The sequence below is a fragment of the Cheilinus undulatus genome, linkage group 21, assembly GCF_018320785.1.
Source record: "Cheilinus undulatus linkage group 21, ASM1832078v1, whole genome shotgun sequence".
NCBI lineage: Eukaryota > Metazoa > Chordata > Actinopteri > Labriformes > Labridae > Cheilinus > Cheilinus undulatus.
The window spans coordinates 77,009-98,552 of NC_054885.1; the positions used below are offsets into that span (position 1 = coordinate 77,009).

Consider the following 21,544-nt stretch of genomic DNA (forward strand, 5'->3'; position numbering starts at 1 on the left):
ACAGATCTAAACATAGAGGACTGGCTTTATTTAACTGATAATCAATCAGATATACTCACAGAGATGATCAATAAAATGAAGATGAAATTATAAACAGATCAAAAAACAACAACATTTATAACAAAAGACAAATAATTAATTCATCCTGGCTTCATATTAACAGACAAATGAATAGGTAACATATCAATATATCTGAATATTGATTATTTGTCTGCTGGATTAGAATCATTATCATCAGCATTGATCTGTGATCATGTTCTGTGCAATTTTAGAAACATTAACCCATTTATCACAAAAGTTCCTGGTTCTTAGTCCCGGTCTGTTCCGTTCTGTGTGATCTCCTTGTGGGTTCTCTCCTGGTTCTCCATCTTCCTCCCACAGGTTCTTTTCCTGGTCTTAGTCTTGGTTCTTATCCTGGTTAGGGATGGGAATTGAGAACCGGTTCCATTTACATGTAATCTCAACAGTTCCCTTACTTCCATGCTCCTGGTCTGAGGCTGTCAGCGAAGAAGAGAACAGAGAAGTCGAGCTTGTAAAGATGGTAAACACAAAAACAGGCTTAAGTGTGCAAGAACTGTTAATTTAGGACGAGTCTGATTTATCTTTATACGACCAGCGATCATTATCCAGAGACTAGTTTAGATTTATTTGACGGTTTTATCTGGTATAGAAAATGAGCAGTAGCGTTGTTCAGAGATTGAAGATACAGAGAGCAGCTTGTTTTTACTGAGAATTTTCAACAACTAAAAATACATTTTAATATATTTTAGCATGTTCTCCTCCCGAGAGTTTGATGTTTGACGTCTGTAGTTCTCTGAAGTGTTTATCAAGGCCAGGAACAGAGGTGTGACTCTCACTGGAGGTGGCAGAACTCTGGCTCAGGATTCAGAGCAAAAAAGCAACATTGATAACAATAAAAGCGCATCCATTCCCATCCCTAACCCTGGTCTAAATCCTGGTTCTAATCCTGGTCTGGTTCTTGTGTGGAATAATCATATTCTGGGTTCTCTCCAGGTCCCCCATCTTAAGATATTCCTGTTAGGGTTTCCCTTAACTCTAAATTGCCTGTAGGTGTGAGAATATTTGGCTGATCTTCTCTGTGATTGGCTGTGACCAGTCTAGGGTGTAACCCCGCCTCTTGCTCAGGGACAGCTGGGATCAACCTCATGACTCTAGACTGGATGAAGAACAGCTGGATGATCAGGTTTACAGTCTGGCTGAGATCAATACACAGCTTAAATGATCGATTATTGGAGCTTCATCAATAACAAAACAGCTTGGAATCACTTTCATCTATTTATTGATTTTATATCAGAGAAGATGGAGGATGACAGCATGGTAAAATCTGATCAAAGATTCTGATCATGCTGTTACAGGAGTAAACCGCGCTGTAATCAGATCAGGTCAGATCTGGATGTCACATGACTCACTTCACAAATACCAATAAATAAATAAATAAATAAATAAATACGTAAGTAAAGCATGTTATCAGTCACATAGTTACCAAGTTTCTCCTGATGAAAATGCCACTAACATCGGATTAAAAAATATTTTTAGAAATAGATAAAATAGGCCTGACCATATCATGATAACTCTAACTCCTCTGTGGAGTCTGTAGGGTCAGAGGTTAAACTCTGACCTCTGTGGAGTCTGTAGGGTCAAGGGGTTAAACTCTGACCTCTGTGGGGTCTGTAGGGTCAAGGGGTTAAACTCTGACCTCTGTGGAGTCTGTAGGGTCAAGGGGTTAAACTCTGACCTCTGTGGAGTCTGTAGGGTCAGAGATTAAACTCTGACCTCTGTGGAGTCCGTAGGGTCAGAGGTTAAACTCTGACCTCTGTGGGGTCTGTCGGGTCAAGGGGTTAAACTCTGACCTCTGTGGAGTCTGTAGGGTCAGAGATTAAACTCTGACCTCTGTGGAGTCTGTAGGGTCAAGGGGTTAAACTCTGACCTCTGTGGAGTCTGTAGGGTCAGAGATTAAACTCTGACCTCTGTGGAGTCTGTAGGGTCAGAGATTAAACTCTGACCTCTGTGGGGTCTGTAGGGTCAGAGATTAAACCCTGACCTCTGTGGAGTCTGTAGGGTCAAGGGGTTAAACTCTGACCTCTGTGGAGTCTGTAAGGTCAGGGGTTTATCCCTAACCTCCTCCACACCAGATCTGATCTGCAGTCTGAGTCTGACTCTGATCAGTAAAATAGGCAGAGGTAGAACCTGAGATCAGAAACACTCTGAAGTTTCAGACTGCTCCTTGAATGATACCTGAATAACCAATCAATCAATCAATCAATCAATCAATCAATCAATCAATCAATCAATCAAAGGTACTTGATCCATGTTACTGTTCAAGTTGGTGATCAACACATGAACAATGATCCATCAATAAATAAATAAACAGATTTATGAACATAGTCCCAGGGTGGAGGAAGCTGATTGGCTGACCCCAGTGATTCGTCAGTGCATTGAGAAGGGGCGGGACCACACAGAATCCTGGATTTCAGGGTCTATCACTCCACCAGTCTGTGTCCTGGTTTAACTATCGGTGGGTCTAATAAAGCCTCTGATTGGCTGACTGCAGTGACATTACTGACTGTGATTAGACCATTCCTGGCCATTAAGAGGTCAAAGGTTGGAAGACTGTTTGATGCTGTGGAAGGAGACTCTGCTGGGGGAGGTGGGGATTGATGTGGCACGCACTGCCCGGCTCCGAAAGGAGTGTCGGTCCTGCCAGCGAATCCAACGCTTCCTGGCCGCAGAGCGCACCTGCACAGGTGAGACAGAGAGGTTTATCGTAGGTCAACTTACCAAGGCCTACTGACATGAGACAAGATGATACAAATTCTGTACAAGATATAATGACTGTGGTATCATCCTGATCATCTCATTTATGGATGATCATGGAGAAAGAACTACTCTACCCACAATCCAAGAGTGGTACAAAAATGCCTCTGATTGGTGGAGAACACTGTTTTCATGACATTGATAGAAGGATGTTCTGAAATGTAGGGAAATTTAGTTCTAATACCGTCATGATCCAGGTTCTGATTTGTTATGTTTTTGAGATTCTCTAGTGTTTTCCTGTGTTTATTCTGTATAGTTCAGTTTAGTTTTGTTCCTTCGTGTTTTCCTTGTTCTGTGATTTCCATGTTTCTAGTTTTACATTGTACTTAGGTTTTCTAGTTTGTATATTTCTGGTGTTTAGTTCTTAGGTGTTTCTTGTAGTCCTTGTGTTTCTGTGTATTTTGTGCCTTATGTTAGTTCAGGTTCATGTTTAGTTACTCCTTGTATTTCATGTCTAGTGTTACTCCTCCTGTTTCATGTTTAGTAATTCCTGCTTCATGTTAGTTTTACATTCCCTGTGTCTCATGTTTAGTTTTACTCCCTGTGTTTCATGTTCAGTTTTCCTCCCTGTGTTTTAGTCTCCCTCCTAGTGTCTCATGTTTGATTCTCCTCCTGGTCCAGTGTTGTGTATTGTGAAGTGCTCCATGTTTCCTGTTTTATTTTGTAGTTTGCCTTCCCTTGTGCGTGATTCTAGTTTTGCTTCCTGCCTGAGTTTCCCTCCACTGTGATTACCTTCACCAGTTCCACCTGTGTCTGATTGTCCACACCTGTCCTCCGTTGTTAATCACTCCCTGTGCATTTAAGCTCTCTGTGTCCCTGTGTCTGCGTCGGTTCATTGTAGATGTCTTCCCTGTTATTACTCCTCGTGCTTCCTCATGCTTCTAGTGGATTTTGTTTTGTTTCGTTTCATGGACTTTGAGTTTGATGCCTGGATTCATTTTCTAGTAAGTTCTTTTGTTTGTTAATTAAATCAGTTTTGTTTTATCTGCATTTGGGTCCTCCATTTTGAGTTTTTCCTGAAACCTGTGAAAAATACCAAGGGGCTGCTGGAAAGTGGGTTGGCAAGGCTAAGTACTAGCTCCAAGGATTCTAAGTGAGGAACCCTGGGGGACCCTCAGGCACAGGCCTGGACTATGCTAGGATATACTGTGATATACTAGAGTAGAACAGAAGACCTTTTACCTCACTGTTGAGGAAACAGTAGAATACAGAGACAAAGAAACCCTGTAGAGACAGACAGAGGGAGAGTTAGCTGCTTTCTCTGCTAAAAGGCTTCCACATTTTGAAATAGACATGCTTCTGCAGCTTCTCTAGTTTCCAGTTCACTGGTGCTGATGGAAGATAAAACATCATTAGGGATGAGGGATGGAAAACCTGGGACCTAAAACACTGGAATCAACATGAGCCTGTAGGTATTAGGCTGAAATGCAAAAGTGCTTTTTTTGTGTTTCAGTCCCTGGAAATCAAAGCCCTTTTACATTTCTTCAGGTCATCTTGATTGCCTTGACCTGAATTATTTTCTCCCTGAACCTGGATGTTTCTTGGCCTGGACTTGGAATATGTTCTGCTTGACCTTGATGTGTTTTTGCTTAAACTTGGATTATTTTTGACCTGTACCTGAATTATGTTCTGGCTCGACCTAGATTATTTTTGCTAATGATTTCAGGTCTTAAGTTTCTCACCTCTTTCATAAAACTTCAAAGGTTGCTCAGAAATTATTAGTAATCGGCTGCTTAAGGTGCTAGGTTGCTACTAATGCTACAGAAGGTAGCCTAGGTTAGCTTAGCTTAGCTTCAGTTGAAAGTTGACAGTCAAAGGTCTGCAGTGATGACATGAACCTGGAAGGACTCTAGGATGGAGTTGAAGTAGATGAAGACTATCTGAGCAACTTCGTCCTCTCCTCCAGGATTCACAAAGAACAACATGTAGGTAATTCCTAAGAGAGGAAGGAGCACCAGAGTTGCCTTCACTGCCTTCCTGCAGGAGGGAACACAACCACGGGATTAGAAACATTAAAATTAAATCTTCTACATTTACTTCCTGTTCAGTAGCTCCTACCGGTACTGGATGGTCTCAGATGTGGTTGATGCCCTCAGTTTGGTCATCAGGATGCGAACGATGTTGAACAGGAAGACAAAGTTTATCTGGGGAAAGAAAGAGAGGAACGAGGGTTTAAATGTTAATATCTTTAAGACATCTGTTTTCATAAAGGGCTTATTTCTTCAACTTTACACGACACTAAAATCTTTGAAGTTAATGTCTTTGCTATGGAGTAATTATGTTCTCACCAGTAGGACCAGGATCATTGGCCCTTGGTAGATGTAGTCTGTATAGACCCCTGCTCTCTTCCCAAACCAGCACCTGTCAATTACATTGCACAGCCATAGTTAGCCGATTAAATGGTTACCAGATGCAGTGAGAGGATGAATCTGGAGGATGACGGATGCATACAGGATCTCTATCTCTGTGACCATGTGACTCACTTTTCATTGTCATGGTAAAGCTTCCCAAATGCCCAGAACACAATGATGGGGAATGGAATACCTGTAGACAGGGAGACAGGAGATGAGCAAGAGGGGTGGGTTGCCAAACAGGAAATGAGTAAGACTGACGGGTACCCCAGCCAATGCAGATAAACATCCACTTCCTGAGTTTGTCAGTTGAGTATGTAAGGACGACAGCGGTGTGGAGATAACAACCTTCGCCAAACATCCAGAAGAAGTTTGTCACATGGAAATAATTATAACCTGCTGTAACCAACCTGCACCAAACCTGGAGGGGAGAACAAAGACGTAGAAGATGTGTTTATGGAACAGCAGTTATCAAAGCGGAGACCCCGTACCCCACCCCCCAGAAATAATTTATATAAGCTAAAAAAATTAAAGCTAACTTTAGAATCTGAGTAGGATGGCAGATGGAAAAATAATTTTGAAAAAGTCATTTAAGTGTGATAAATGAAAATGTAGGGGCAATTTACTCTGCAGAATAACTACTGACAGGGTTATGGACCAGTCAGTGGTAGGATGGTGTAGAACTATAGACCAGTCAGTGGTAGGATGGTGTAGGGTTTTGGACCAGTCAGTGGTAGGATGGTGTAGAACTATAGACCAGTCAGTGGTAGGATGGTGTAGAGTTATAGACCAGTCAGTGGTAGGATGGTGTAGGGTTATAGACCACTCAGTGGTAGGATGGTGTAGAGCTATAGACCAGTCAGTGGTAGGATGGTGTAGAGTTATAGACCAGTCAGTGGTAGGATGGTGTAGAACTATAGACCAGTCAGTGGTAGGATGGTGTAGAACTATAGACCAGTCAGTGGTAGGATGGTGTAGGGTTATAGACCACTCAGTGGTAGGATGGTGTAGAGTTATAGACCAGTCAGTGGTAGGATGATGTAGGGTTATAGACCACTCAGTGGTAGGATGGTGTAGAACTATAGACCAGTCAGTGGTAGGATGGTGTAGAACTATAGACCAGTCAGTGGTAGGATGGTGTAGGGTTATAGACCACTCAGTGGTAGGATGGTGTAGACTTATAGACCAGTCAGTGGTAGGATGGTGTAGGGTTATAGACCAGTCAGTGGTAGGATGGTGTAGAACTATAGACCAGTCAGTGGTAGGATGGTGTAGAACTATAGACCAGTCAGTGGTAGGATGGTGTAGGGTTATAGACCACTCAGTGGTAGGATGGTGTAGAGTTATAGACCAGTCAGTGGTAGGATGGTGTAGAGTTATAGACCAGTCAGTGGTAGGATGGTGTAAAGTTATAGACCAGTCAGTGGTAGGATGATGTAGGGTTATAGACCAGTCAGTGGTAGGATGGTGTAGAGTTATAGACCAGTCAGTGGTAGGATGGTGTAGGGTTATAGACCAGTCAGTGGTAGGATGGTGTAGAACTATGGACCAGTCAGTGGTAGGATGGTGTAAAGTTATAGACCAGTCAGTGGTAGGATGATGTAGGGTTATAGACCAGTCAGTGGTAGGATGGTGTAAAGATATAGACCAGTCAGTGGTAGGATGGTGTAGAACTATGGACCAGTCAGTGGTAGGATGGTGTAGAACTATAGACCAGTCAGTGGTAGGATGGTGTAGAGTTATAGACCAGTCAGTGGTAGGATGGTGTAGGGTTATAGACCAGTCAGTGGTAGGATGGTGTAGACTTATAGACCAGTCATCGGTATGATGGTGTAGGGTTTTGGACCAGTCAGTGGTAGGATGGTGTAGGGTTTTGGACCAGTCAGTGGTAGGATGGTGTTTATAGATGGACAATCAGGCCCGGGTTTTTGATGCTGTTAGTTTGGGGAACAATAGATCAGGGCATGGTTTCACCTTGCTCCTTGTGTTTGTGTGGCCATGGTCACCTGGTTGTTCTCGGTAACAGTAGGGTTCATAGTCAGCTGGATGATGAACCAAGTGGCGTTCCTCAGAATGAATGCTGAGATCAGATTCCAGTGGATGATATTCCTCAGGCAGCGAATGCTCCTGAAACACAACACACCACAGGGTCTATACCTTCTAAATACCTTCATCCTCTACATGCTTGTAACCCTAATCCTACCTAACCCTAACCCTAACCCCCTAACCCTCTAACCCTAACCCTACTCTAACCCTGTCCTGTCTCATTTGGAGGAACCTGGCGTTTATGTGAGAATCATGTTCTTTGATTTTTGAAACGCATTCAACTCCATCCCACCCATCATACTCAAAGACAAGCTCACAGAGATGGGAGTGGATCCTTCCTGTGTTTCTTGGATCACAGATTACCTGGCAGGAAGGCCACAGTTTGTCAGGCTGGGGAACTGTGTTTCTGGGACATTAATGAGCAGTACAGGGGCTCCACAAGGGACAGTCCTGGCTCCATTCCTGTTCACACTGTATACATCAGACTTCAAATACAGCACTGAGTCCTGCCACATCCAGAAATACTCGGATGACACTGCTACGGTGGCATGTATCAGAAATGGACAAGAAGCCGAATACAGGGATCTGTTAAGTGCCTGGAGTCACGAAAACTGCCTCCTACTCAACACCTCAAAGACAAAGGAAATGATCATAGATTTCCACAGATCCAAACCCGCTCTTCAGCCAGTGAACACGTGTGGCATGGACATCGAGGTGGTGACATCGTATAAATATTTAGGTGTACACCTGGATAATAAGTTGGACTGGTCCAAAAACGTAGACTTCATCTACACAAGGATGCAAGGCGTCTGAACAAACTGGTGAAAAAAGCTGGCTCTGTGGTCGGAATCAAGTTGACCTCATTGGAGGATGAGGTGGAGAGATGCACAATGAAGAAGGTGGAGGCCATTTTGGGGAACATGGATCATCCACTTCATATCACCTTGAATGACCCAAAAAAAAAAAAAAAAAACCAACAGTGGTGGACGGCTCCTTTCTATTCACTGCAGGATGGAAAGATATAGATCTTTTATACCCTCAGCAATCAGACTCTATAATTCCACTATAAACAGATGAGACTCCAGACAAATGAATTTCCCTAGGGGATGAATAAAGTTATTATTGTATTGTATCAAAGTTAAACAGACTCAGGGGAACATTTATGATTAGACAAAATCCATTCCGTTTTGTTATATTGTTATAATGCAGCTTCATTATTTTTTGAGTTCTTTGATATTATCATGGCTAAAAGCGTCTGTAAAACAATCATGTATTTGAAGGACTGTTCTCAGAATAGGAAGTTTTACCTTCTGGGAGTTGGTGCAGAGCTAGCAGATATTAAAGCAATCACTACAAGCTTCCCCTCCTCCCTACATCCATCCCTCAACTCAATAAACAACCTGATAAAAATTTATGTTTATCTTTTTTTAGCCTTTTAAGTTATCGACTCCTTTAACATTAACACCTGATTTGATGTTGTTCCTTTATCTTTCACATAAGTATCTCATTTTAGTTCTATTCCTGTGTATTTGCTCTTCTTAACCAGTTTTGGTTTTTACTTAGTCCCTGTCCTTTTTTCATTTTCAGTTTTCAGACAAATATTGTCAGCTTGTACAACTTGTTTGTCTAATATATTTCATTCTGCTTATCACAGTGAGAACGGTGCGATATAAACTTAGGGTTAGGGTTAGGGCTCTAAACCCTCACACCAGTGTCTGCTTAGGGCCTCACTTTGGCCAGAGGCGGCCCTGGGTACACCAGCACACCCACATGCACAACTTAAAACACACAAATGTAAACACACTCAGACACAAACATTAACACTTATGTTTGTAGTCTGTCAGGACACACAAATAGGTAAATGAGATTTAACTATAGCTGTGATTTAATTGGCCACCAGATGGCACTGATGCCAGGGGAAGGACAGAGTCTGTTAAGCCATGTTTCCATCAGGGGGTCCAGTTTGATTCAGTTCAGTTTGGTATGGTTTGGTACCCCAAAATAGTTTGCGTTTCCACAGACACCCGTGCTTTCACTTGGTGGGCGGGGCTGTAAAAGCATGCATGTCACAGACAGCGCGAGTCAGCTGTTCCAGCAGCAGAGTTATAGAAAGGATGAGTGACAGAAATCAGTAGGAATAAGCAGTAAACAGCTTTATTTTAGCTGAAAGTGCTTTTAAAAAAATAACTACATCCTAATGATGTTAACCACTGTCAGTACAGATCCTCAGCTGATGAATACGTGTACAGAGACGGTCTGAGTCGTAACACCACGTTAATATGTGAATATATCTAGTCTAGAACAGTTTATACGACAAAATATGAAAGTTTAGAGCTGAACTGTGAGAATTCACTGCACTAAAAATAAAGTCAAAGTTCAGCTGGTGTTAAAATCAAGCTAGATTAAGTCAGAAATCCGGGGTGCGCTGATCTGGTTTAAAAATAGTCTGCAGCCTGAAGTTTTATGAGCCCGTTCAACAACCACAGAGCGATGTTTTCACAGTTTATCTAACGTAAGACGTAGATTAATAACTAGTTACTGATGAGAGTGAACTGTTCTAAGGCTTCGTATTCACAAAACTTCAGCATTAATTTAGTTTCTCATCCATCACGGATGGATCAGGCTGATGTGAGCCTTCAGGCTCTGCTTTGTGTTCTTAAAATCATCCAGATAAACGTCAGGAAACTTGATTTGTGGTCAGATACCAACATCCACAGACTAGGAAACAGTCTGGATCTCCGTCGAGTCCAAACATTTTCCATTTAGGCAGATATTGGTCCATTTTTCTCCCGTTTTCGCCACTTCTCACAGCAGACTTCCGTGTTTGAAGCCCGGAGGCGAGCAGCTGAGTCGCGCACTGACGTGACGTCAGTGCAGCCCCTATTGTTGTGTGTAGCTCCACCTTTTTGGTACGGTTAGGTAAGATTGGCACCCCTACAGAAGGGTGCCGAAAAGTGGGACGGTACGGTTCGGTTTTTTGGGACCCTTTCTCTATGGAAACGTCAAAAAAAGCGCACCGTACCGTACCAAACTGAGCCGGACTGCTTGGTGGAAACGACCTATTAGTGTCCTAGTTCAGACAAGCTGAATCCTAACCCACATAGATACAAAGGTGGCAAGGTAGGTAGACAGGTAGGAAAGTTGAAATAAGGGTGAGAAGATAGGCAGGTAATTGGTTAGGTAGTTAGGTAGACAGGTAGATTCTCAGGTACATAGTTAGGTAGGTAGCGAGGTAGATACTCAGGCTGACAGGTAGTTAGGCAGGTAGACTGTTAGTAGACAAACAGGAAGGTCACCTCAGTCTCATGAAGAGTGTGAAGGCCAGCAGCAGAGCTCCCAGAGAGATCACATGACCTAGGTAGTTGATGATGACAGCAGCCTGATAATGAACTTTACTCTTCCTCTGCAACACACAGAGACACAAAAGTTAGAGTTTCCTCAGACATCTACAGATCCATCTGTGGATGGACCGCCGTCCATCATGTTATCAGACTGGGAGAAAAAATCAATTCTTAGATGAATCATGATTTGGAGGTGGAAAATTCTAAATTTATTCATAAATGTCCCGTAATTGATAATTTAATATTTGATACTGTGGAATAGCCAGAATGAAAAGGTGGAACTCTGACACAGCACATAACAGCAAGGTTTAGATTAGCAGTGGTTCAGATATGTTACTACGAAAGGATGCTGCTACCTTTGGTTCAGTACAGTTGTAAATTTCAAGTTTACATCTCCCATTAGAGGATAGTGGACATTTAGTTTATCTCTTTTCTTCTGAACATCAATGTAATATTTTTATTAGACACAGTGAGAACAACAGAAATGTAAAAAGCATCAATAATCAATTAAAAATCAAATTGTAGCTCTATGGATTGTAATCAAATCATGAGGTGATGAAAGATTCCCACCTCTACTTCAAATGATGATTTGAAAGTTGAACATTTACTGATTGTCATCTGAAATGTTCTTAGACACCGTATGAGCAACAGAGACAAGTGAGTGTGTGAGCAGGGGTTGTTACCATGACAATGGCTGTATTATGACCATCCCTCTCAGGCTCATTGATAGAACACAGACACCAAAACATGTCAACAACGGAGTGTCCTGTGGTGACAAAAATTTATACTGATCTGTTAGTCACACTCAAAAACACGTTTCCCTCTCAGTAATGACGGCTCTATGATCGATCCGCTGCATTTTCTGCTGTCAGAGTCTACGATAACAACAGATTCACTCAGCTGGGAAGACAGAGACACAAAACTAGATTACATGACAGAAAATAGGCATCCTATAACACACACTCACTAAAATACACACTCACAAACACACACTCACAGAGAGTCCAGATGGTTCACGCTGACATTTCCATCCCCTCACTCTCTCACTCTCCTCTCATCACTCCTTCAGTTTGTGTCTGTCCTGGTGACAACCCCATGTATGAATGTAGAGATGTTAGTTTACTATGCACAATGTTATCAGTAAGACAACTCTAGCAGCAGGAGCGTGACTGAAAAAAGGGGGGGAAATAATAAACGAAATTCTAGTGTTTCCAACCAAAAAATGTGACTGTAAATATCAGTCTATATCAGTTGTAAATATCAGTCTATATCAGTTGTAAATATCAGTCTATATCAGCTGTAAATATCAGTCTATATCAGCTGTAAATATCAGTCTATATCAGTTGTAAATATCAGTCTATATCAGTTGTAAATATCAGTCTATATCAGCTGTAAATATCAGTCTATATCAGTTGTAAATATCAGTCTATATCAGCTGTAAATATCAGTCTATATCAGCTGTAAATATCAGTCTATATCAGTTGTAAATATCAGTCTATATCAGTTGTAAATATCAGTCTACGTCAGCTGTAAATATCAGTCTACGTCAGCTGTAAATATCAGTCTATATCAGCTGTAAATATCAGTCTACGTCAGCTGTAAATATCAGTCTACATCAGCTGTAAATATCAGTCTATATCAGCTGTAAATATCAGTCTACGTCAGCTGTAAATATCAGTCTACGTCAGCTGTAAATATCAGTCTATATCAGCTGTAAATATCAGTCTACATCAGCTGTAAATATCAGTCTATATCAGCTGTAAATATCAGTCTATATCAGCTGTAAATATCAGTCTATATCAGCTGTAAATATCAGTCTATATCAGCTGTAAATATCAGTCTATATCAGTTGTAAATATCAGTCTACATCAGCTGTAAATATCAGTCTATATCAGCTGTAAATATCAGTCTACATCAGCTGTAAATATCAGTCTACATCAGCTGTAAATATCAGTCTATATCAGTTGTAAATATCAGTCTACATCAGCTGTAAATATCAGTCTACATCAGTTGTAAATATCAGTCTACATCAGCTGTAAATATCAGTCTATATCAGTTGTAAATATCAGTCTATATCAGCTGTAAATATCAGTCTACATCAGCTGTAAATATCAGTCTATATCAGCTGTAAATATCAGTCTATATCAGCTGTAAATATCAGTCTATATCAGCTGTAAATATCAGTCTACATCAGCTGTAAATATCAGTCTATATCAGCTGTAAATATCAGTCTATATCAGTTGTAAATATCAGTCTATATCAGCTGTAAATATCAGTCTACATCAGCTGTAAATATCAGTCTACATCAGCTGTAAATATCAGTCTATATCAGTTGTAAATATCAGTCTACATCAGCTGTAAATATCAGTCTATATCAGTTGTAAATATCAGTCTACATCAGCTGTAAATATCAGTCTATATCAGCTGTAAATATCAGTCTATATCAGCTGTAAATATCAGTCTACATCAGCTGTAAATATCAGTCTATATCAGTTGTAAATATCAGTCTACATCAGCTGTAAATATCAGTCTACATCAGTTGTAAATATCAGTCTATATCAGTTGTAAATATCAGTCTATATCAGCTGTAAATATCAGTCTACATCAGCTGTAAATATCAGTCTATATCAGCTGTAAATATCAGTCTATATCAGCTGTAAATATCAGTCTATATCAGCTGTAAATATCAGTCTACATCAGCTGTAAATATCAGTCTATATCAGCTGTAAATATCAGTCTATATCAGTTGTAAATATCAGTCTATATCAGCTGTAAATATCAGTCTACATCAGCTGTAAATATCAGTCTACATCAGCTGTAAATATCAGTCTATATCAGCTGTAAATATCAGTCTATATCAGTTGTAAATATCAGTCTATATCAGCTGTAAATATCAGTCTACATCAGCTGTAAATATCAGTCTACATCAGCTGTAAATATCAGTCTATATCAGCTGTAAATATCAGTCTATATCAGCTGTAAATATCAGTCTATATCAGCTGTAAATATCAGTCTACATCAGCTGTAAATATCAGTCTATATCAGCTGTAAATATCAGTCTATATCAGTTGTAAATATCAGTCTATATCAGCTGTAAATATCAGTCTACATCAGCTGTAAATATCAGTCTACATCAGCTGTAAATATCAGTCTATATCAGTTGTAAATATCAGTCTACATCAGCTGTAAATATCAGTCTATATCAGTTGTAAATATCAGTCTACATCAGCTGTAAATATCAGTCTATATCAGCTGTAAATATCAGTCTACATCAGCTGTAAATATCAGTCTATATCAGTTGTAAATATCAGTCTACATCAGCTGTAAATATCAGTCTATATCAGCTGTAAATATCAGTCTACATCAGCTGTAAATATCAGTCTACATCAGCTGTAAATATCAGTCTATATCAGTTGTAAATATCAGTCTACATCAACTTTAAAAATCAGCCTTACAAACACAGACGTCAGTGGAATTTTAGCTAAGATCAACAGATGTACCTCACTCAAGTCTATTTCTTCATACCTTTTCATGTATTACATTTTTGTCTTTATATTTTGTGATCGGTTGGAAAGACTGACATTTTTGTATTGTTTTATTCACAAATTTTAAATGTTTTGATATAAAGGCTTAACTTTTTGGTATGAACACTTAAATGTTGATTTCAACGACTGTTTTGGCTAACATTATTGTGTAAATTTGGCCTTGTCAACAACCATCCACTATTGTTCACATTGTTTATACGCTGTTGAATATGATCCATTATTACATTCTAAGATAGGAAGGATGTGACAACATGCTCTGCTCTGACTCTGGTTGGGTCAGAATGGATCTTTTGGGACCAATCAATGCTCTACTTCCTATTCAACCTGTCCACTCTTACATTGACCTTGTTCTGATCGATGTATGGATCACATGATCGATCACATGATTAGACTTACCAGGATGATGATTTCGGTGCACTGGCTGTAGTTTCCTCGAGGAGCCCAGCTTCCATTGGACTGACATTCCCTGAACACCTTATCTGCAAATCAGAGAGAAACCAGTTCAGACCACAGACCAGTTCAGACCACAGACTGCAGACCAGTTCTTTGCTGCAGCTATCGTATCCACTCTGTGGCTCCCCTTCCTGTTTTATGGCGTTCTTGTAGCTGGTTAATCCTCAGAGTGTGGAGTGAATGAATGATGGATGACAGTAATAGAGTTTCTCTCTGTGTTGATGTCAGTTTTTCTCCAAAACAGAAAAATCAAGAGGATCATGACTTTGGAGCTTCATCAGGATACCCAGAGGGTTTAAACTGGTTTTACTGTGAGTTCACTGTCAGGGATCCTCCAAAGATTTCAGTCAAGATCAATGAATCTCTGTCTGTCCACCACTGGGAACAACTGACCTCCTCTCTGACCCTCAGTTCCTGATTAGCTGTTGAGCCCCATGATGTGCCCTAAGTCCAGAAACCAGCTTCAGGAGACTTGACAAACTAAATCACAGCAACTCAGTCTGCTGACTGATGCGCTGTTTTACTTCCTGTTCACACATTGATATTACATCTGTGTTATTGTGAAGGATAGTGTTCTGTGTTGTTGCTCCTCTCTGACTTCCTGTGTGGAGATGAGTGTGTTCTTTGTGTTATTCTGGTGTGTTGCCATGTAAGAGCAGAACTCCTGTGTATCAGACATCTGTGTCTCTGTGGGGCCTTCCTGTCTCCACAGAGACCAGGGACCAGAGCCCAGGCTGATCCTGTCTCCACAGAGACCAGAGACCAGACCGATCCTGTCTCCACAGAGACCAGAGCCCAGACTGATTCTGTCCCCACAGAAACCAGAGACCAAGGACCAGTCTAATCCCGTCTCCACAGAGACCAGAGACCAGTCTAATCCCGTCTCCACAGAGACCAGAGACCAGACCGATCCTGTCTCCACAGAGACCTGAGACTAGACTGATCCCGTCTCCACAGAGACCAGGGACCAGAGCCCAGGCTGATCCTGTCTCCACAGAGACCAGAGCCCAGGCTGATCCTGTCTCCACAGAGACCAGAGCCCAGGCTGATCCTTCCTGTAGATTCTGGTTTAGATGAATAAAGGGTTAATCCGTGTTTTTCTCCGGCAGCCACAGAGTCACATGATCTCACCTGAGATGTAATCTGTGGGTGTCCTACACTGCCAGCCTGATCAATAAGTCCATGTTTAGGCGCTCTGCTTACTGATTGGCTGAACAGATCGATACACCCACTCAGTGATGGGGACAGTTAGGTCATTAGCATGTTTGCTAGCAGAGCTGGCCAATCAGAGTAGAGAGATTTGATGAGAAAGGATGAGAGGCAGAGGGAGAGAGACTGAATCACAGGATGACTCAGATCTATCCCTCTGATTAAACACCAAATCAGACTCTGCCCACACACTCATTAATATGTTCACACACTTTGGGACAAACACACACACAGATGGCGATGGCGGTGGCGATGGCGTGCGGTGTCATGGAGCCAGTTGGCAGCAGGTTTACAGTCACAGATCCTCTGCTATGTCTCCTCACTGTTTTCTGAAGCTCAGAATGCTGCAATATGATTGGCTCGGGCTGATTATCTCCCGCCTGGTTAGCTTTTTATTCGCAACCCTAATTCCAAAAAAGTTGGGTCACTGTGTAAACTGAATTAATCCAAGGATTGTAAAATCTCATAAACCCATATTTGATTCTCAGTAGAACAGAAACAACAGATCAGATGTTTAACTGAGACATTTTAACATTTCAGGAAAATGTTAGCTCATTCTGAATCTGATGGCAGCAACACGTCTCAAAAAAGTAGGGACAGGTCCATGGTTACCATCATGTAGCATCTCCTCCCTTAACAACAGTCTGTAAACATTTAGGACGTGAGGAGACCAGCTGATGGAGAGGAATGTTGTCCCATTCTGGTCTGACGTAAGATTCTAGCTGCTCAACAGTCCTGGGTCTCCTTTGCTGGATTTTTTCCTTTTCTAGTGCTCCAAATGTTTTCTGTTGGTGAAAGGTCTGGACTGCAGGCAGACCAGTTCAGGACCCGGACTCTCCTGTGAAGCCAGGCTGTTGTGATGGATGTGGTCTGTGGTTTAGCATGGTCCTGACAGAGACGTTGTCTGGATGGGAGCACATGTGTCTCTAAAAGCTCTCCCTACTGTCCAGCATTGATAGTTCCTTTCCAGATGTTAGAGCTGCCCACGCCATAGGCACTAATGCAACCCCATCCCATCAGAGATGCAGGCTTTAGACCTGAGCCAGGAGAACAAGCTGGATGCTCCAGATCCTCTTTGGTCCACAGGACACGGTGTCTGTGGTTTCCTCTGACCACAGAACAGTTTTCCATGTTTCCTCAGTCCATGTTAAATGAGCTTTGGTCCAGAGAAGACGGACCACGGTGGTTCTGGATCCTGGTCACATATGGCTTCTTCTCTCCATGATCAGCTTTAACTGTCATTGGTGGATGGCACGGCCAACTGTGTTGACAGACGATTTCTGGCATGTTCCTGAGCCCATGCAGTGATTTCACCACAGAATCATGTCTGTTTTTAATGCAGTGGCCCCTGAGGGCCCCTTCAGCCTTGCTCTCAGAGATTTCTCCAGATTCTCTGAGTCTGTTGATGATATTATGGACTGTAGATGGAGGGAGATTCAGAGTCTGATCTATTTTATGTTGAGGAACATTTTTCTGAGACTGTTCCACAATTTTAAGACTCAGCTTTTCTAAGATTGGGAAATAAAACCACCAGTTCATAAGCTTCCATCAGGAGAGAAAAAAAGAATCCTCCTGAGAGGAGTTTTAAATGAATGAAAGAACATTTTATTCTCTGTCATTTCCATTCTTAAAGTAGCCCCAGGAGAAACATTTGTCCTCAAAAAAGGTATGTACAGTCCTCACTGTGGAACTTGAGTCCTGTAGGGGTGCCCTGAGATAAAACCCTTAAGGACACTTCATTATGTTCTATCTACAGCAGGGGCATCCAAAAGGCAGGTAAATGTCCTGATGGAGCTGTACCTGTACAGGTAAATGTCCTGATGGAGCTGTACCTGTACAGGTAAATGTCCTGATGGAGCTGTACCTATACAGGTAAATGTCCTGATGGAGCTGTACCTGTACAGGTAAATGTCCTGATGGAGCTGTACCTATACAGGTAAATGTCCTGATGGAGCTGTACCTGTACAGGTAAATGTCCTGATGGAGCTGTACCTGTACAGGTAAATGTCCTGATGGAGCTGTACCTGTACAGGTAAATGTCCTGATGGAGCTGTACCTGTACAGGTAAATGTCCTGATGGAGCACTAACTGTACAGGTAAATATCTTGATGGAGCTTTACCCCTATTAGTGAATGGATAAGTGAATACCGGTGGTGTTGTAGTGGATGCCATTGAACTGTTCAGGACAGGGTCTGGAGATGAGTTCTCCTGCTGCACTGCGAGGCCAACATGTTCCTATCCCGTCCACTGACAACTCACAGTAGAGACCTGCAGACAAACAGAAATGTTTTGGAAAAGACTGCATGACTTTATAATCATGGTTATAATCGTGGCTATAACCGTGGCTATAACCGTGGTTAAAATCGTGGTTATAATCGTGGTTATAACCGTGGTTAAAATCGTGGTTATAATCGTGGTTATAACCGTGGCTATAACCGTGGTTAAAATCGTGGTTATAACCGTTTCTATAATCGTGGTTATAACCGTTTCTATAATCGTGGTTATAACCGTTTCTATAATCGTGGTTATAATCGTGGTTATAGTCATTGTTATAACATGTATTCTGAAGTTAGCACTAAATGTCCTTTCCTGGGCAGTAACTAGCTTCGGATTATCTGATTGGCTGTTGTCTTTTTTACTATAAACCAATAACAACATGGTGAAATGATGGTTGTAGTACTACAGATGGCCGTCCAAACCTGAGATGTTGCTGATGGTGAAAGTCTGGTTCAGCAGTGCCAGTGTCCTCACTAAATCCCAAACATGGAGGGAAAGAGGAAAAAGATGTTCAGATTGTTTTTTTGTTTTTTTTGCTAGAGTATGGAAAAGGTCAGAGAAAGAAAAAGGTACCTGTGAGGTTGGTGGATAGCAGGAGGAGAGTTTCACATGTTAACTCTGCTGCAGAATCTCGTCCACTAAATAACACACATATGATCAGCACCTGCAAAACAGACATATCAGCATTAGATTTCCCTGGGAGTGTTCACCTGTCACCAGCTGGTCTTATTCATCAAAGACAGCAGAGTCATGACCCTAGAATGATGATTATCGGTCTGTGGTTTTACTCTGACTCTGGTTTATCATCCCTGCCCTAAACCCGCCTAATCTTACTTTCCTTTTTGACCAAACAGAGGATCAATAAAGGTCAACCAATCAATCAATCAGCCAGTCAGTCAGTCAGTCAGTCAGCTTTATCATCAGTCTGGTTCTGGTCCAGACCTGGTCATCGGCAATCAGAGAACCTGACCTAGGCCTGCCTTCTTTGAGAAGTTTCTTCAAATATTGTTGATTAGGAACTGGAGCTTTAAATAAAGATGGATTGATTGATTGATTGATTGATTGACTGACCCCTCCATTCCCTGACCCTTCTCAATTCACCCATCACCTTTTTTTTCCCTCTCTTAAACAAGAAGTAGGACAGGAAGTGAGACAGGAAGTGAGATAGTTAGACATTTGAGGCAGGTGTATCCCCACTTTAATAATCAGATCAAACATCTCTCAGACAGACGGCCTCAAAGGAACCGGGATGGAAAAATCACAGCGAAAAAGCTGAAAATAAAATTAATAAAAATGTGGAGTCTAAATCTTTCATGACTTAATCTTTGGCCCTTTGACTCCCTCTCCCTGTAGTGTTCCTGCTGACTTTAATCTAGTGATGGCTCTGTGGGTTTGGACTAGACTAGAGGAGTCTAGAGGTCAGATTCTGGATCAGTGTAGTGTTCCTGCTGACTTTAATCTAGTGATGGCTCTGTGGGTTTGGACTAGACTAGAGGAGTCTAGAGGTCAGATTCTGGGCTGTTTCAAGGACCCCACCACCATCTTAACCCATTAAAGCCTGAAAACACAAATTATCGCCAGTAAATTCAAATTTGTTGGAACTCAAATATTTATTTCACTTTCTACTGAAATCCCCCCAAAACCGCCCAAATTTCAATAACATTTTAACAAGCATATTTTTTGCATCTCAGTTTATTTATTAGGTGTTTTTGGTAACTGATAATCGACTTGAGGACATTTTTATCATTTATCAGATTATATTCAGAATTTTTTTTTTTTTTGAGTAATTTATTGAGCATATTGATTAGACAGAGGTATTTTAAAAGTAAGTATCAAATATGATACAACAGGCTATAAGGGGTTAAACTGACCATTTTTTTTTGCCCGCCATCACTACGTTCCCCTTTTAGATCAAGAACATTTTCTCTCAGTCCTTCTGGCCTTGCTGAAATGTCATTGTAAAGGCTGAGATGGAAGGTTATCTTCCTTATATCAATCATGGAATATTAGGCATTGGTGAAGCATCAACCCTTTGTTTAAGTACTTAAAATCCAAGCGTTTAAGTTATCTCCCTCTACTACAGTCCTCCTAAAGAGAGGTTGCTCTCCAGGCACCCACCCAGAAGACCACCTTATGCGTAACTGCAACAATCAAGAACCTATGGAGGACACCTCAGCACCAGCATTAATATTGTCTTTGTTATTGGAAATGCTATGGTTCTAACTACAACAAAAAAAAAAAAAAAAAAAAAGATAAATAAATAAATAAATAAATAATAAATATATATATATATATATATATATATATATATATCATTAATATTATAATCATAGTAGCTGTAGTTTCATTATATTATTATTATTATCATCATCATCACCATTATTATTATTATTATTATTATTATTATTATTATTATTATTATTATTATTATTGTAGTAGTAGTAGTTGCAGTTTTATGTTCATTTTCAGTATAATTATTTTCTAATTTTTAAATATTATTAATGTTATTATTAATACAATTATTTCTGTCATTATTATTATTACTGTTGTCTTTTATATATTGAAATTTTTTAACTCTCTTTAATGTTGTAATTTTTACAAACAGAAATGATCCTACCTGCATCAGTAGTTTGTCCATCTCTCCCTCATTCCCTCATGCTTTCTGACATGCTCTCCTCCGACAGTTACGGGCTCACCCCACGCAGTCCTGTCCGGTCCCTGTCTCCTGGTGTCTTTCAGCCTGGACAGAGAGATCATACAGGTCCACTACAGAGGAACAGAACAATAAAGGGAGCTGAGAAGACCTGAACAGAACCGTGGTGAGTCAGGTAAAATCCTTCACAAAGCACAAAAACACTACAGAGAACCAGATCCTTCAGCATCCTGGTCCTGCGCTTCAGCAGTCCAACAGCTAACCAGTCTGTCCTGCACTGAAACACTGACAGAGTGGAGCACAGCATGCTGCTGAGGGAGGATGCTGCAGAGCACTGGCCAATCAGGGGGAGGAAGGGAGAGAGGGGAAGAGGAGAGTAGGAGAGACGGAGGAAGAGAGATAGGTGGACATATACTGACTGATAAAGACTGCAAATATCAGTCTACATCAGCTGTAACTATCAGTCTGTATCAGCTGTAAATATCAGTGTACATCAGCTGTAAATATCAGTCTATATCAGCTGTAAATATCAATCTGTATCAGCTGTAAATATCAGTCTATATCAGCTGTAAATATCAGTCTATATCAGCTGTAAATATCAATCTGTATCAGCTGTAAATATCAGTCTATATCAGCTGTAAATATCAGTCTGTATCAGCTGTAAATATCAGTCTATATCAGCTGTAAATATCAATCTGTATCAGCTGTAAATATCAGTCTATATCAGCTGTAAATATCAGTCTGTATCAGCTGTAAATATCAGTGTACATCAGCTGTAAATATCAGTCTGTATCAGCTGTAAATATCAGTCTATATCAGCTGTAAATATCAATC

The 21,544-nt window shown here is 40.9% G+C and overlaps 1 protein-coding gene across 2 annotated transcripts; it reads right to left on the minus strand.

Annotated features, from left to right (window-relative positions):
* Positions 1–327: 327 nt before the first annotated feature.
* On the minus strand, positions 328–20,806 carry crhr1 (corticotropin releasing hormone receptor 1). Of its 2 annotated transcripts, XM_041816863.1 has the most exons (14): positions 20,675–20,806; positions 18,631–18,721; positions 18,480–18,530; positions 17,929–18,048; positions 14,515–14,597; positions 10,529–10,635; positions 7,193–7,313; positions 5,454–5,607; positions 5,319–5,379; positions 5,124–5,196; positions 4,894–4,979; positions 4,674–4,812; positions 4,018–4,059; positions 328–2,757 (listed from the first exon to the last, which is right to left on the minus strand). In XM_041816863.1, exons 1-14 carry the CDS (start codon positions 20,693–20,695, stop codon positions 2,617–2,619), a joined length of 1,290 nt encoding a protein of 429 aa, XP_041672797.1. In that variant the 5' UTR covers positions 20,696–20,806; the 3' UTR covers positions 328–2,616. The 2 variants fall into 2 exon arrangements, with proteins under 2 accessions (XP_041672797.1, XP_041672798.1); XM_041816864.1 differs by lacking the exon at positions 4,018–4,059.
* Between the last annotated feature and the right edge of the window lie 738 nt (positions 20,807–21,544).

Coding starts and splice junctions, on each gene's coding strand:
- crhr1 (XM_041816863.1), bottom strand. CDS start 20,695: ATGGACAAACTACTGATGCAG. Junction 5,197..5,318: donor CTTTACCATGACAATGAAAA/GTGAGTCACATG, acceptor TGTAATTGACAG/GTGCTGGTTTGGGAAGAGAG. Junction 2,758..4,017: donor ACTGTTTCCTCAACAGTGAG/GTAAAAGGTCTT, acceptor TCACCTGTGCAG/GTGCGCTCTGCGGCCAGGAA.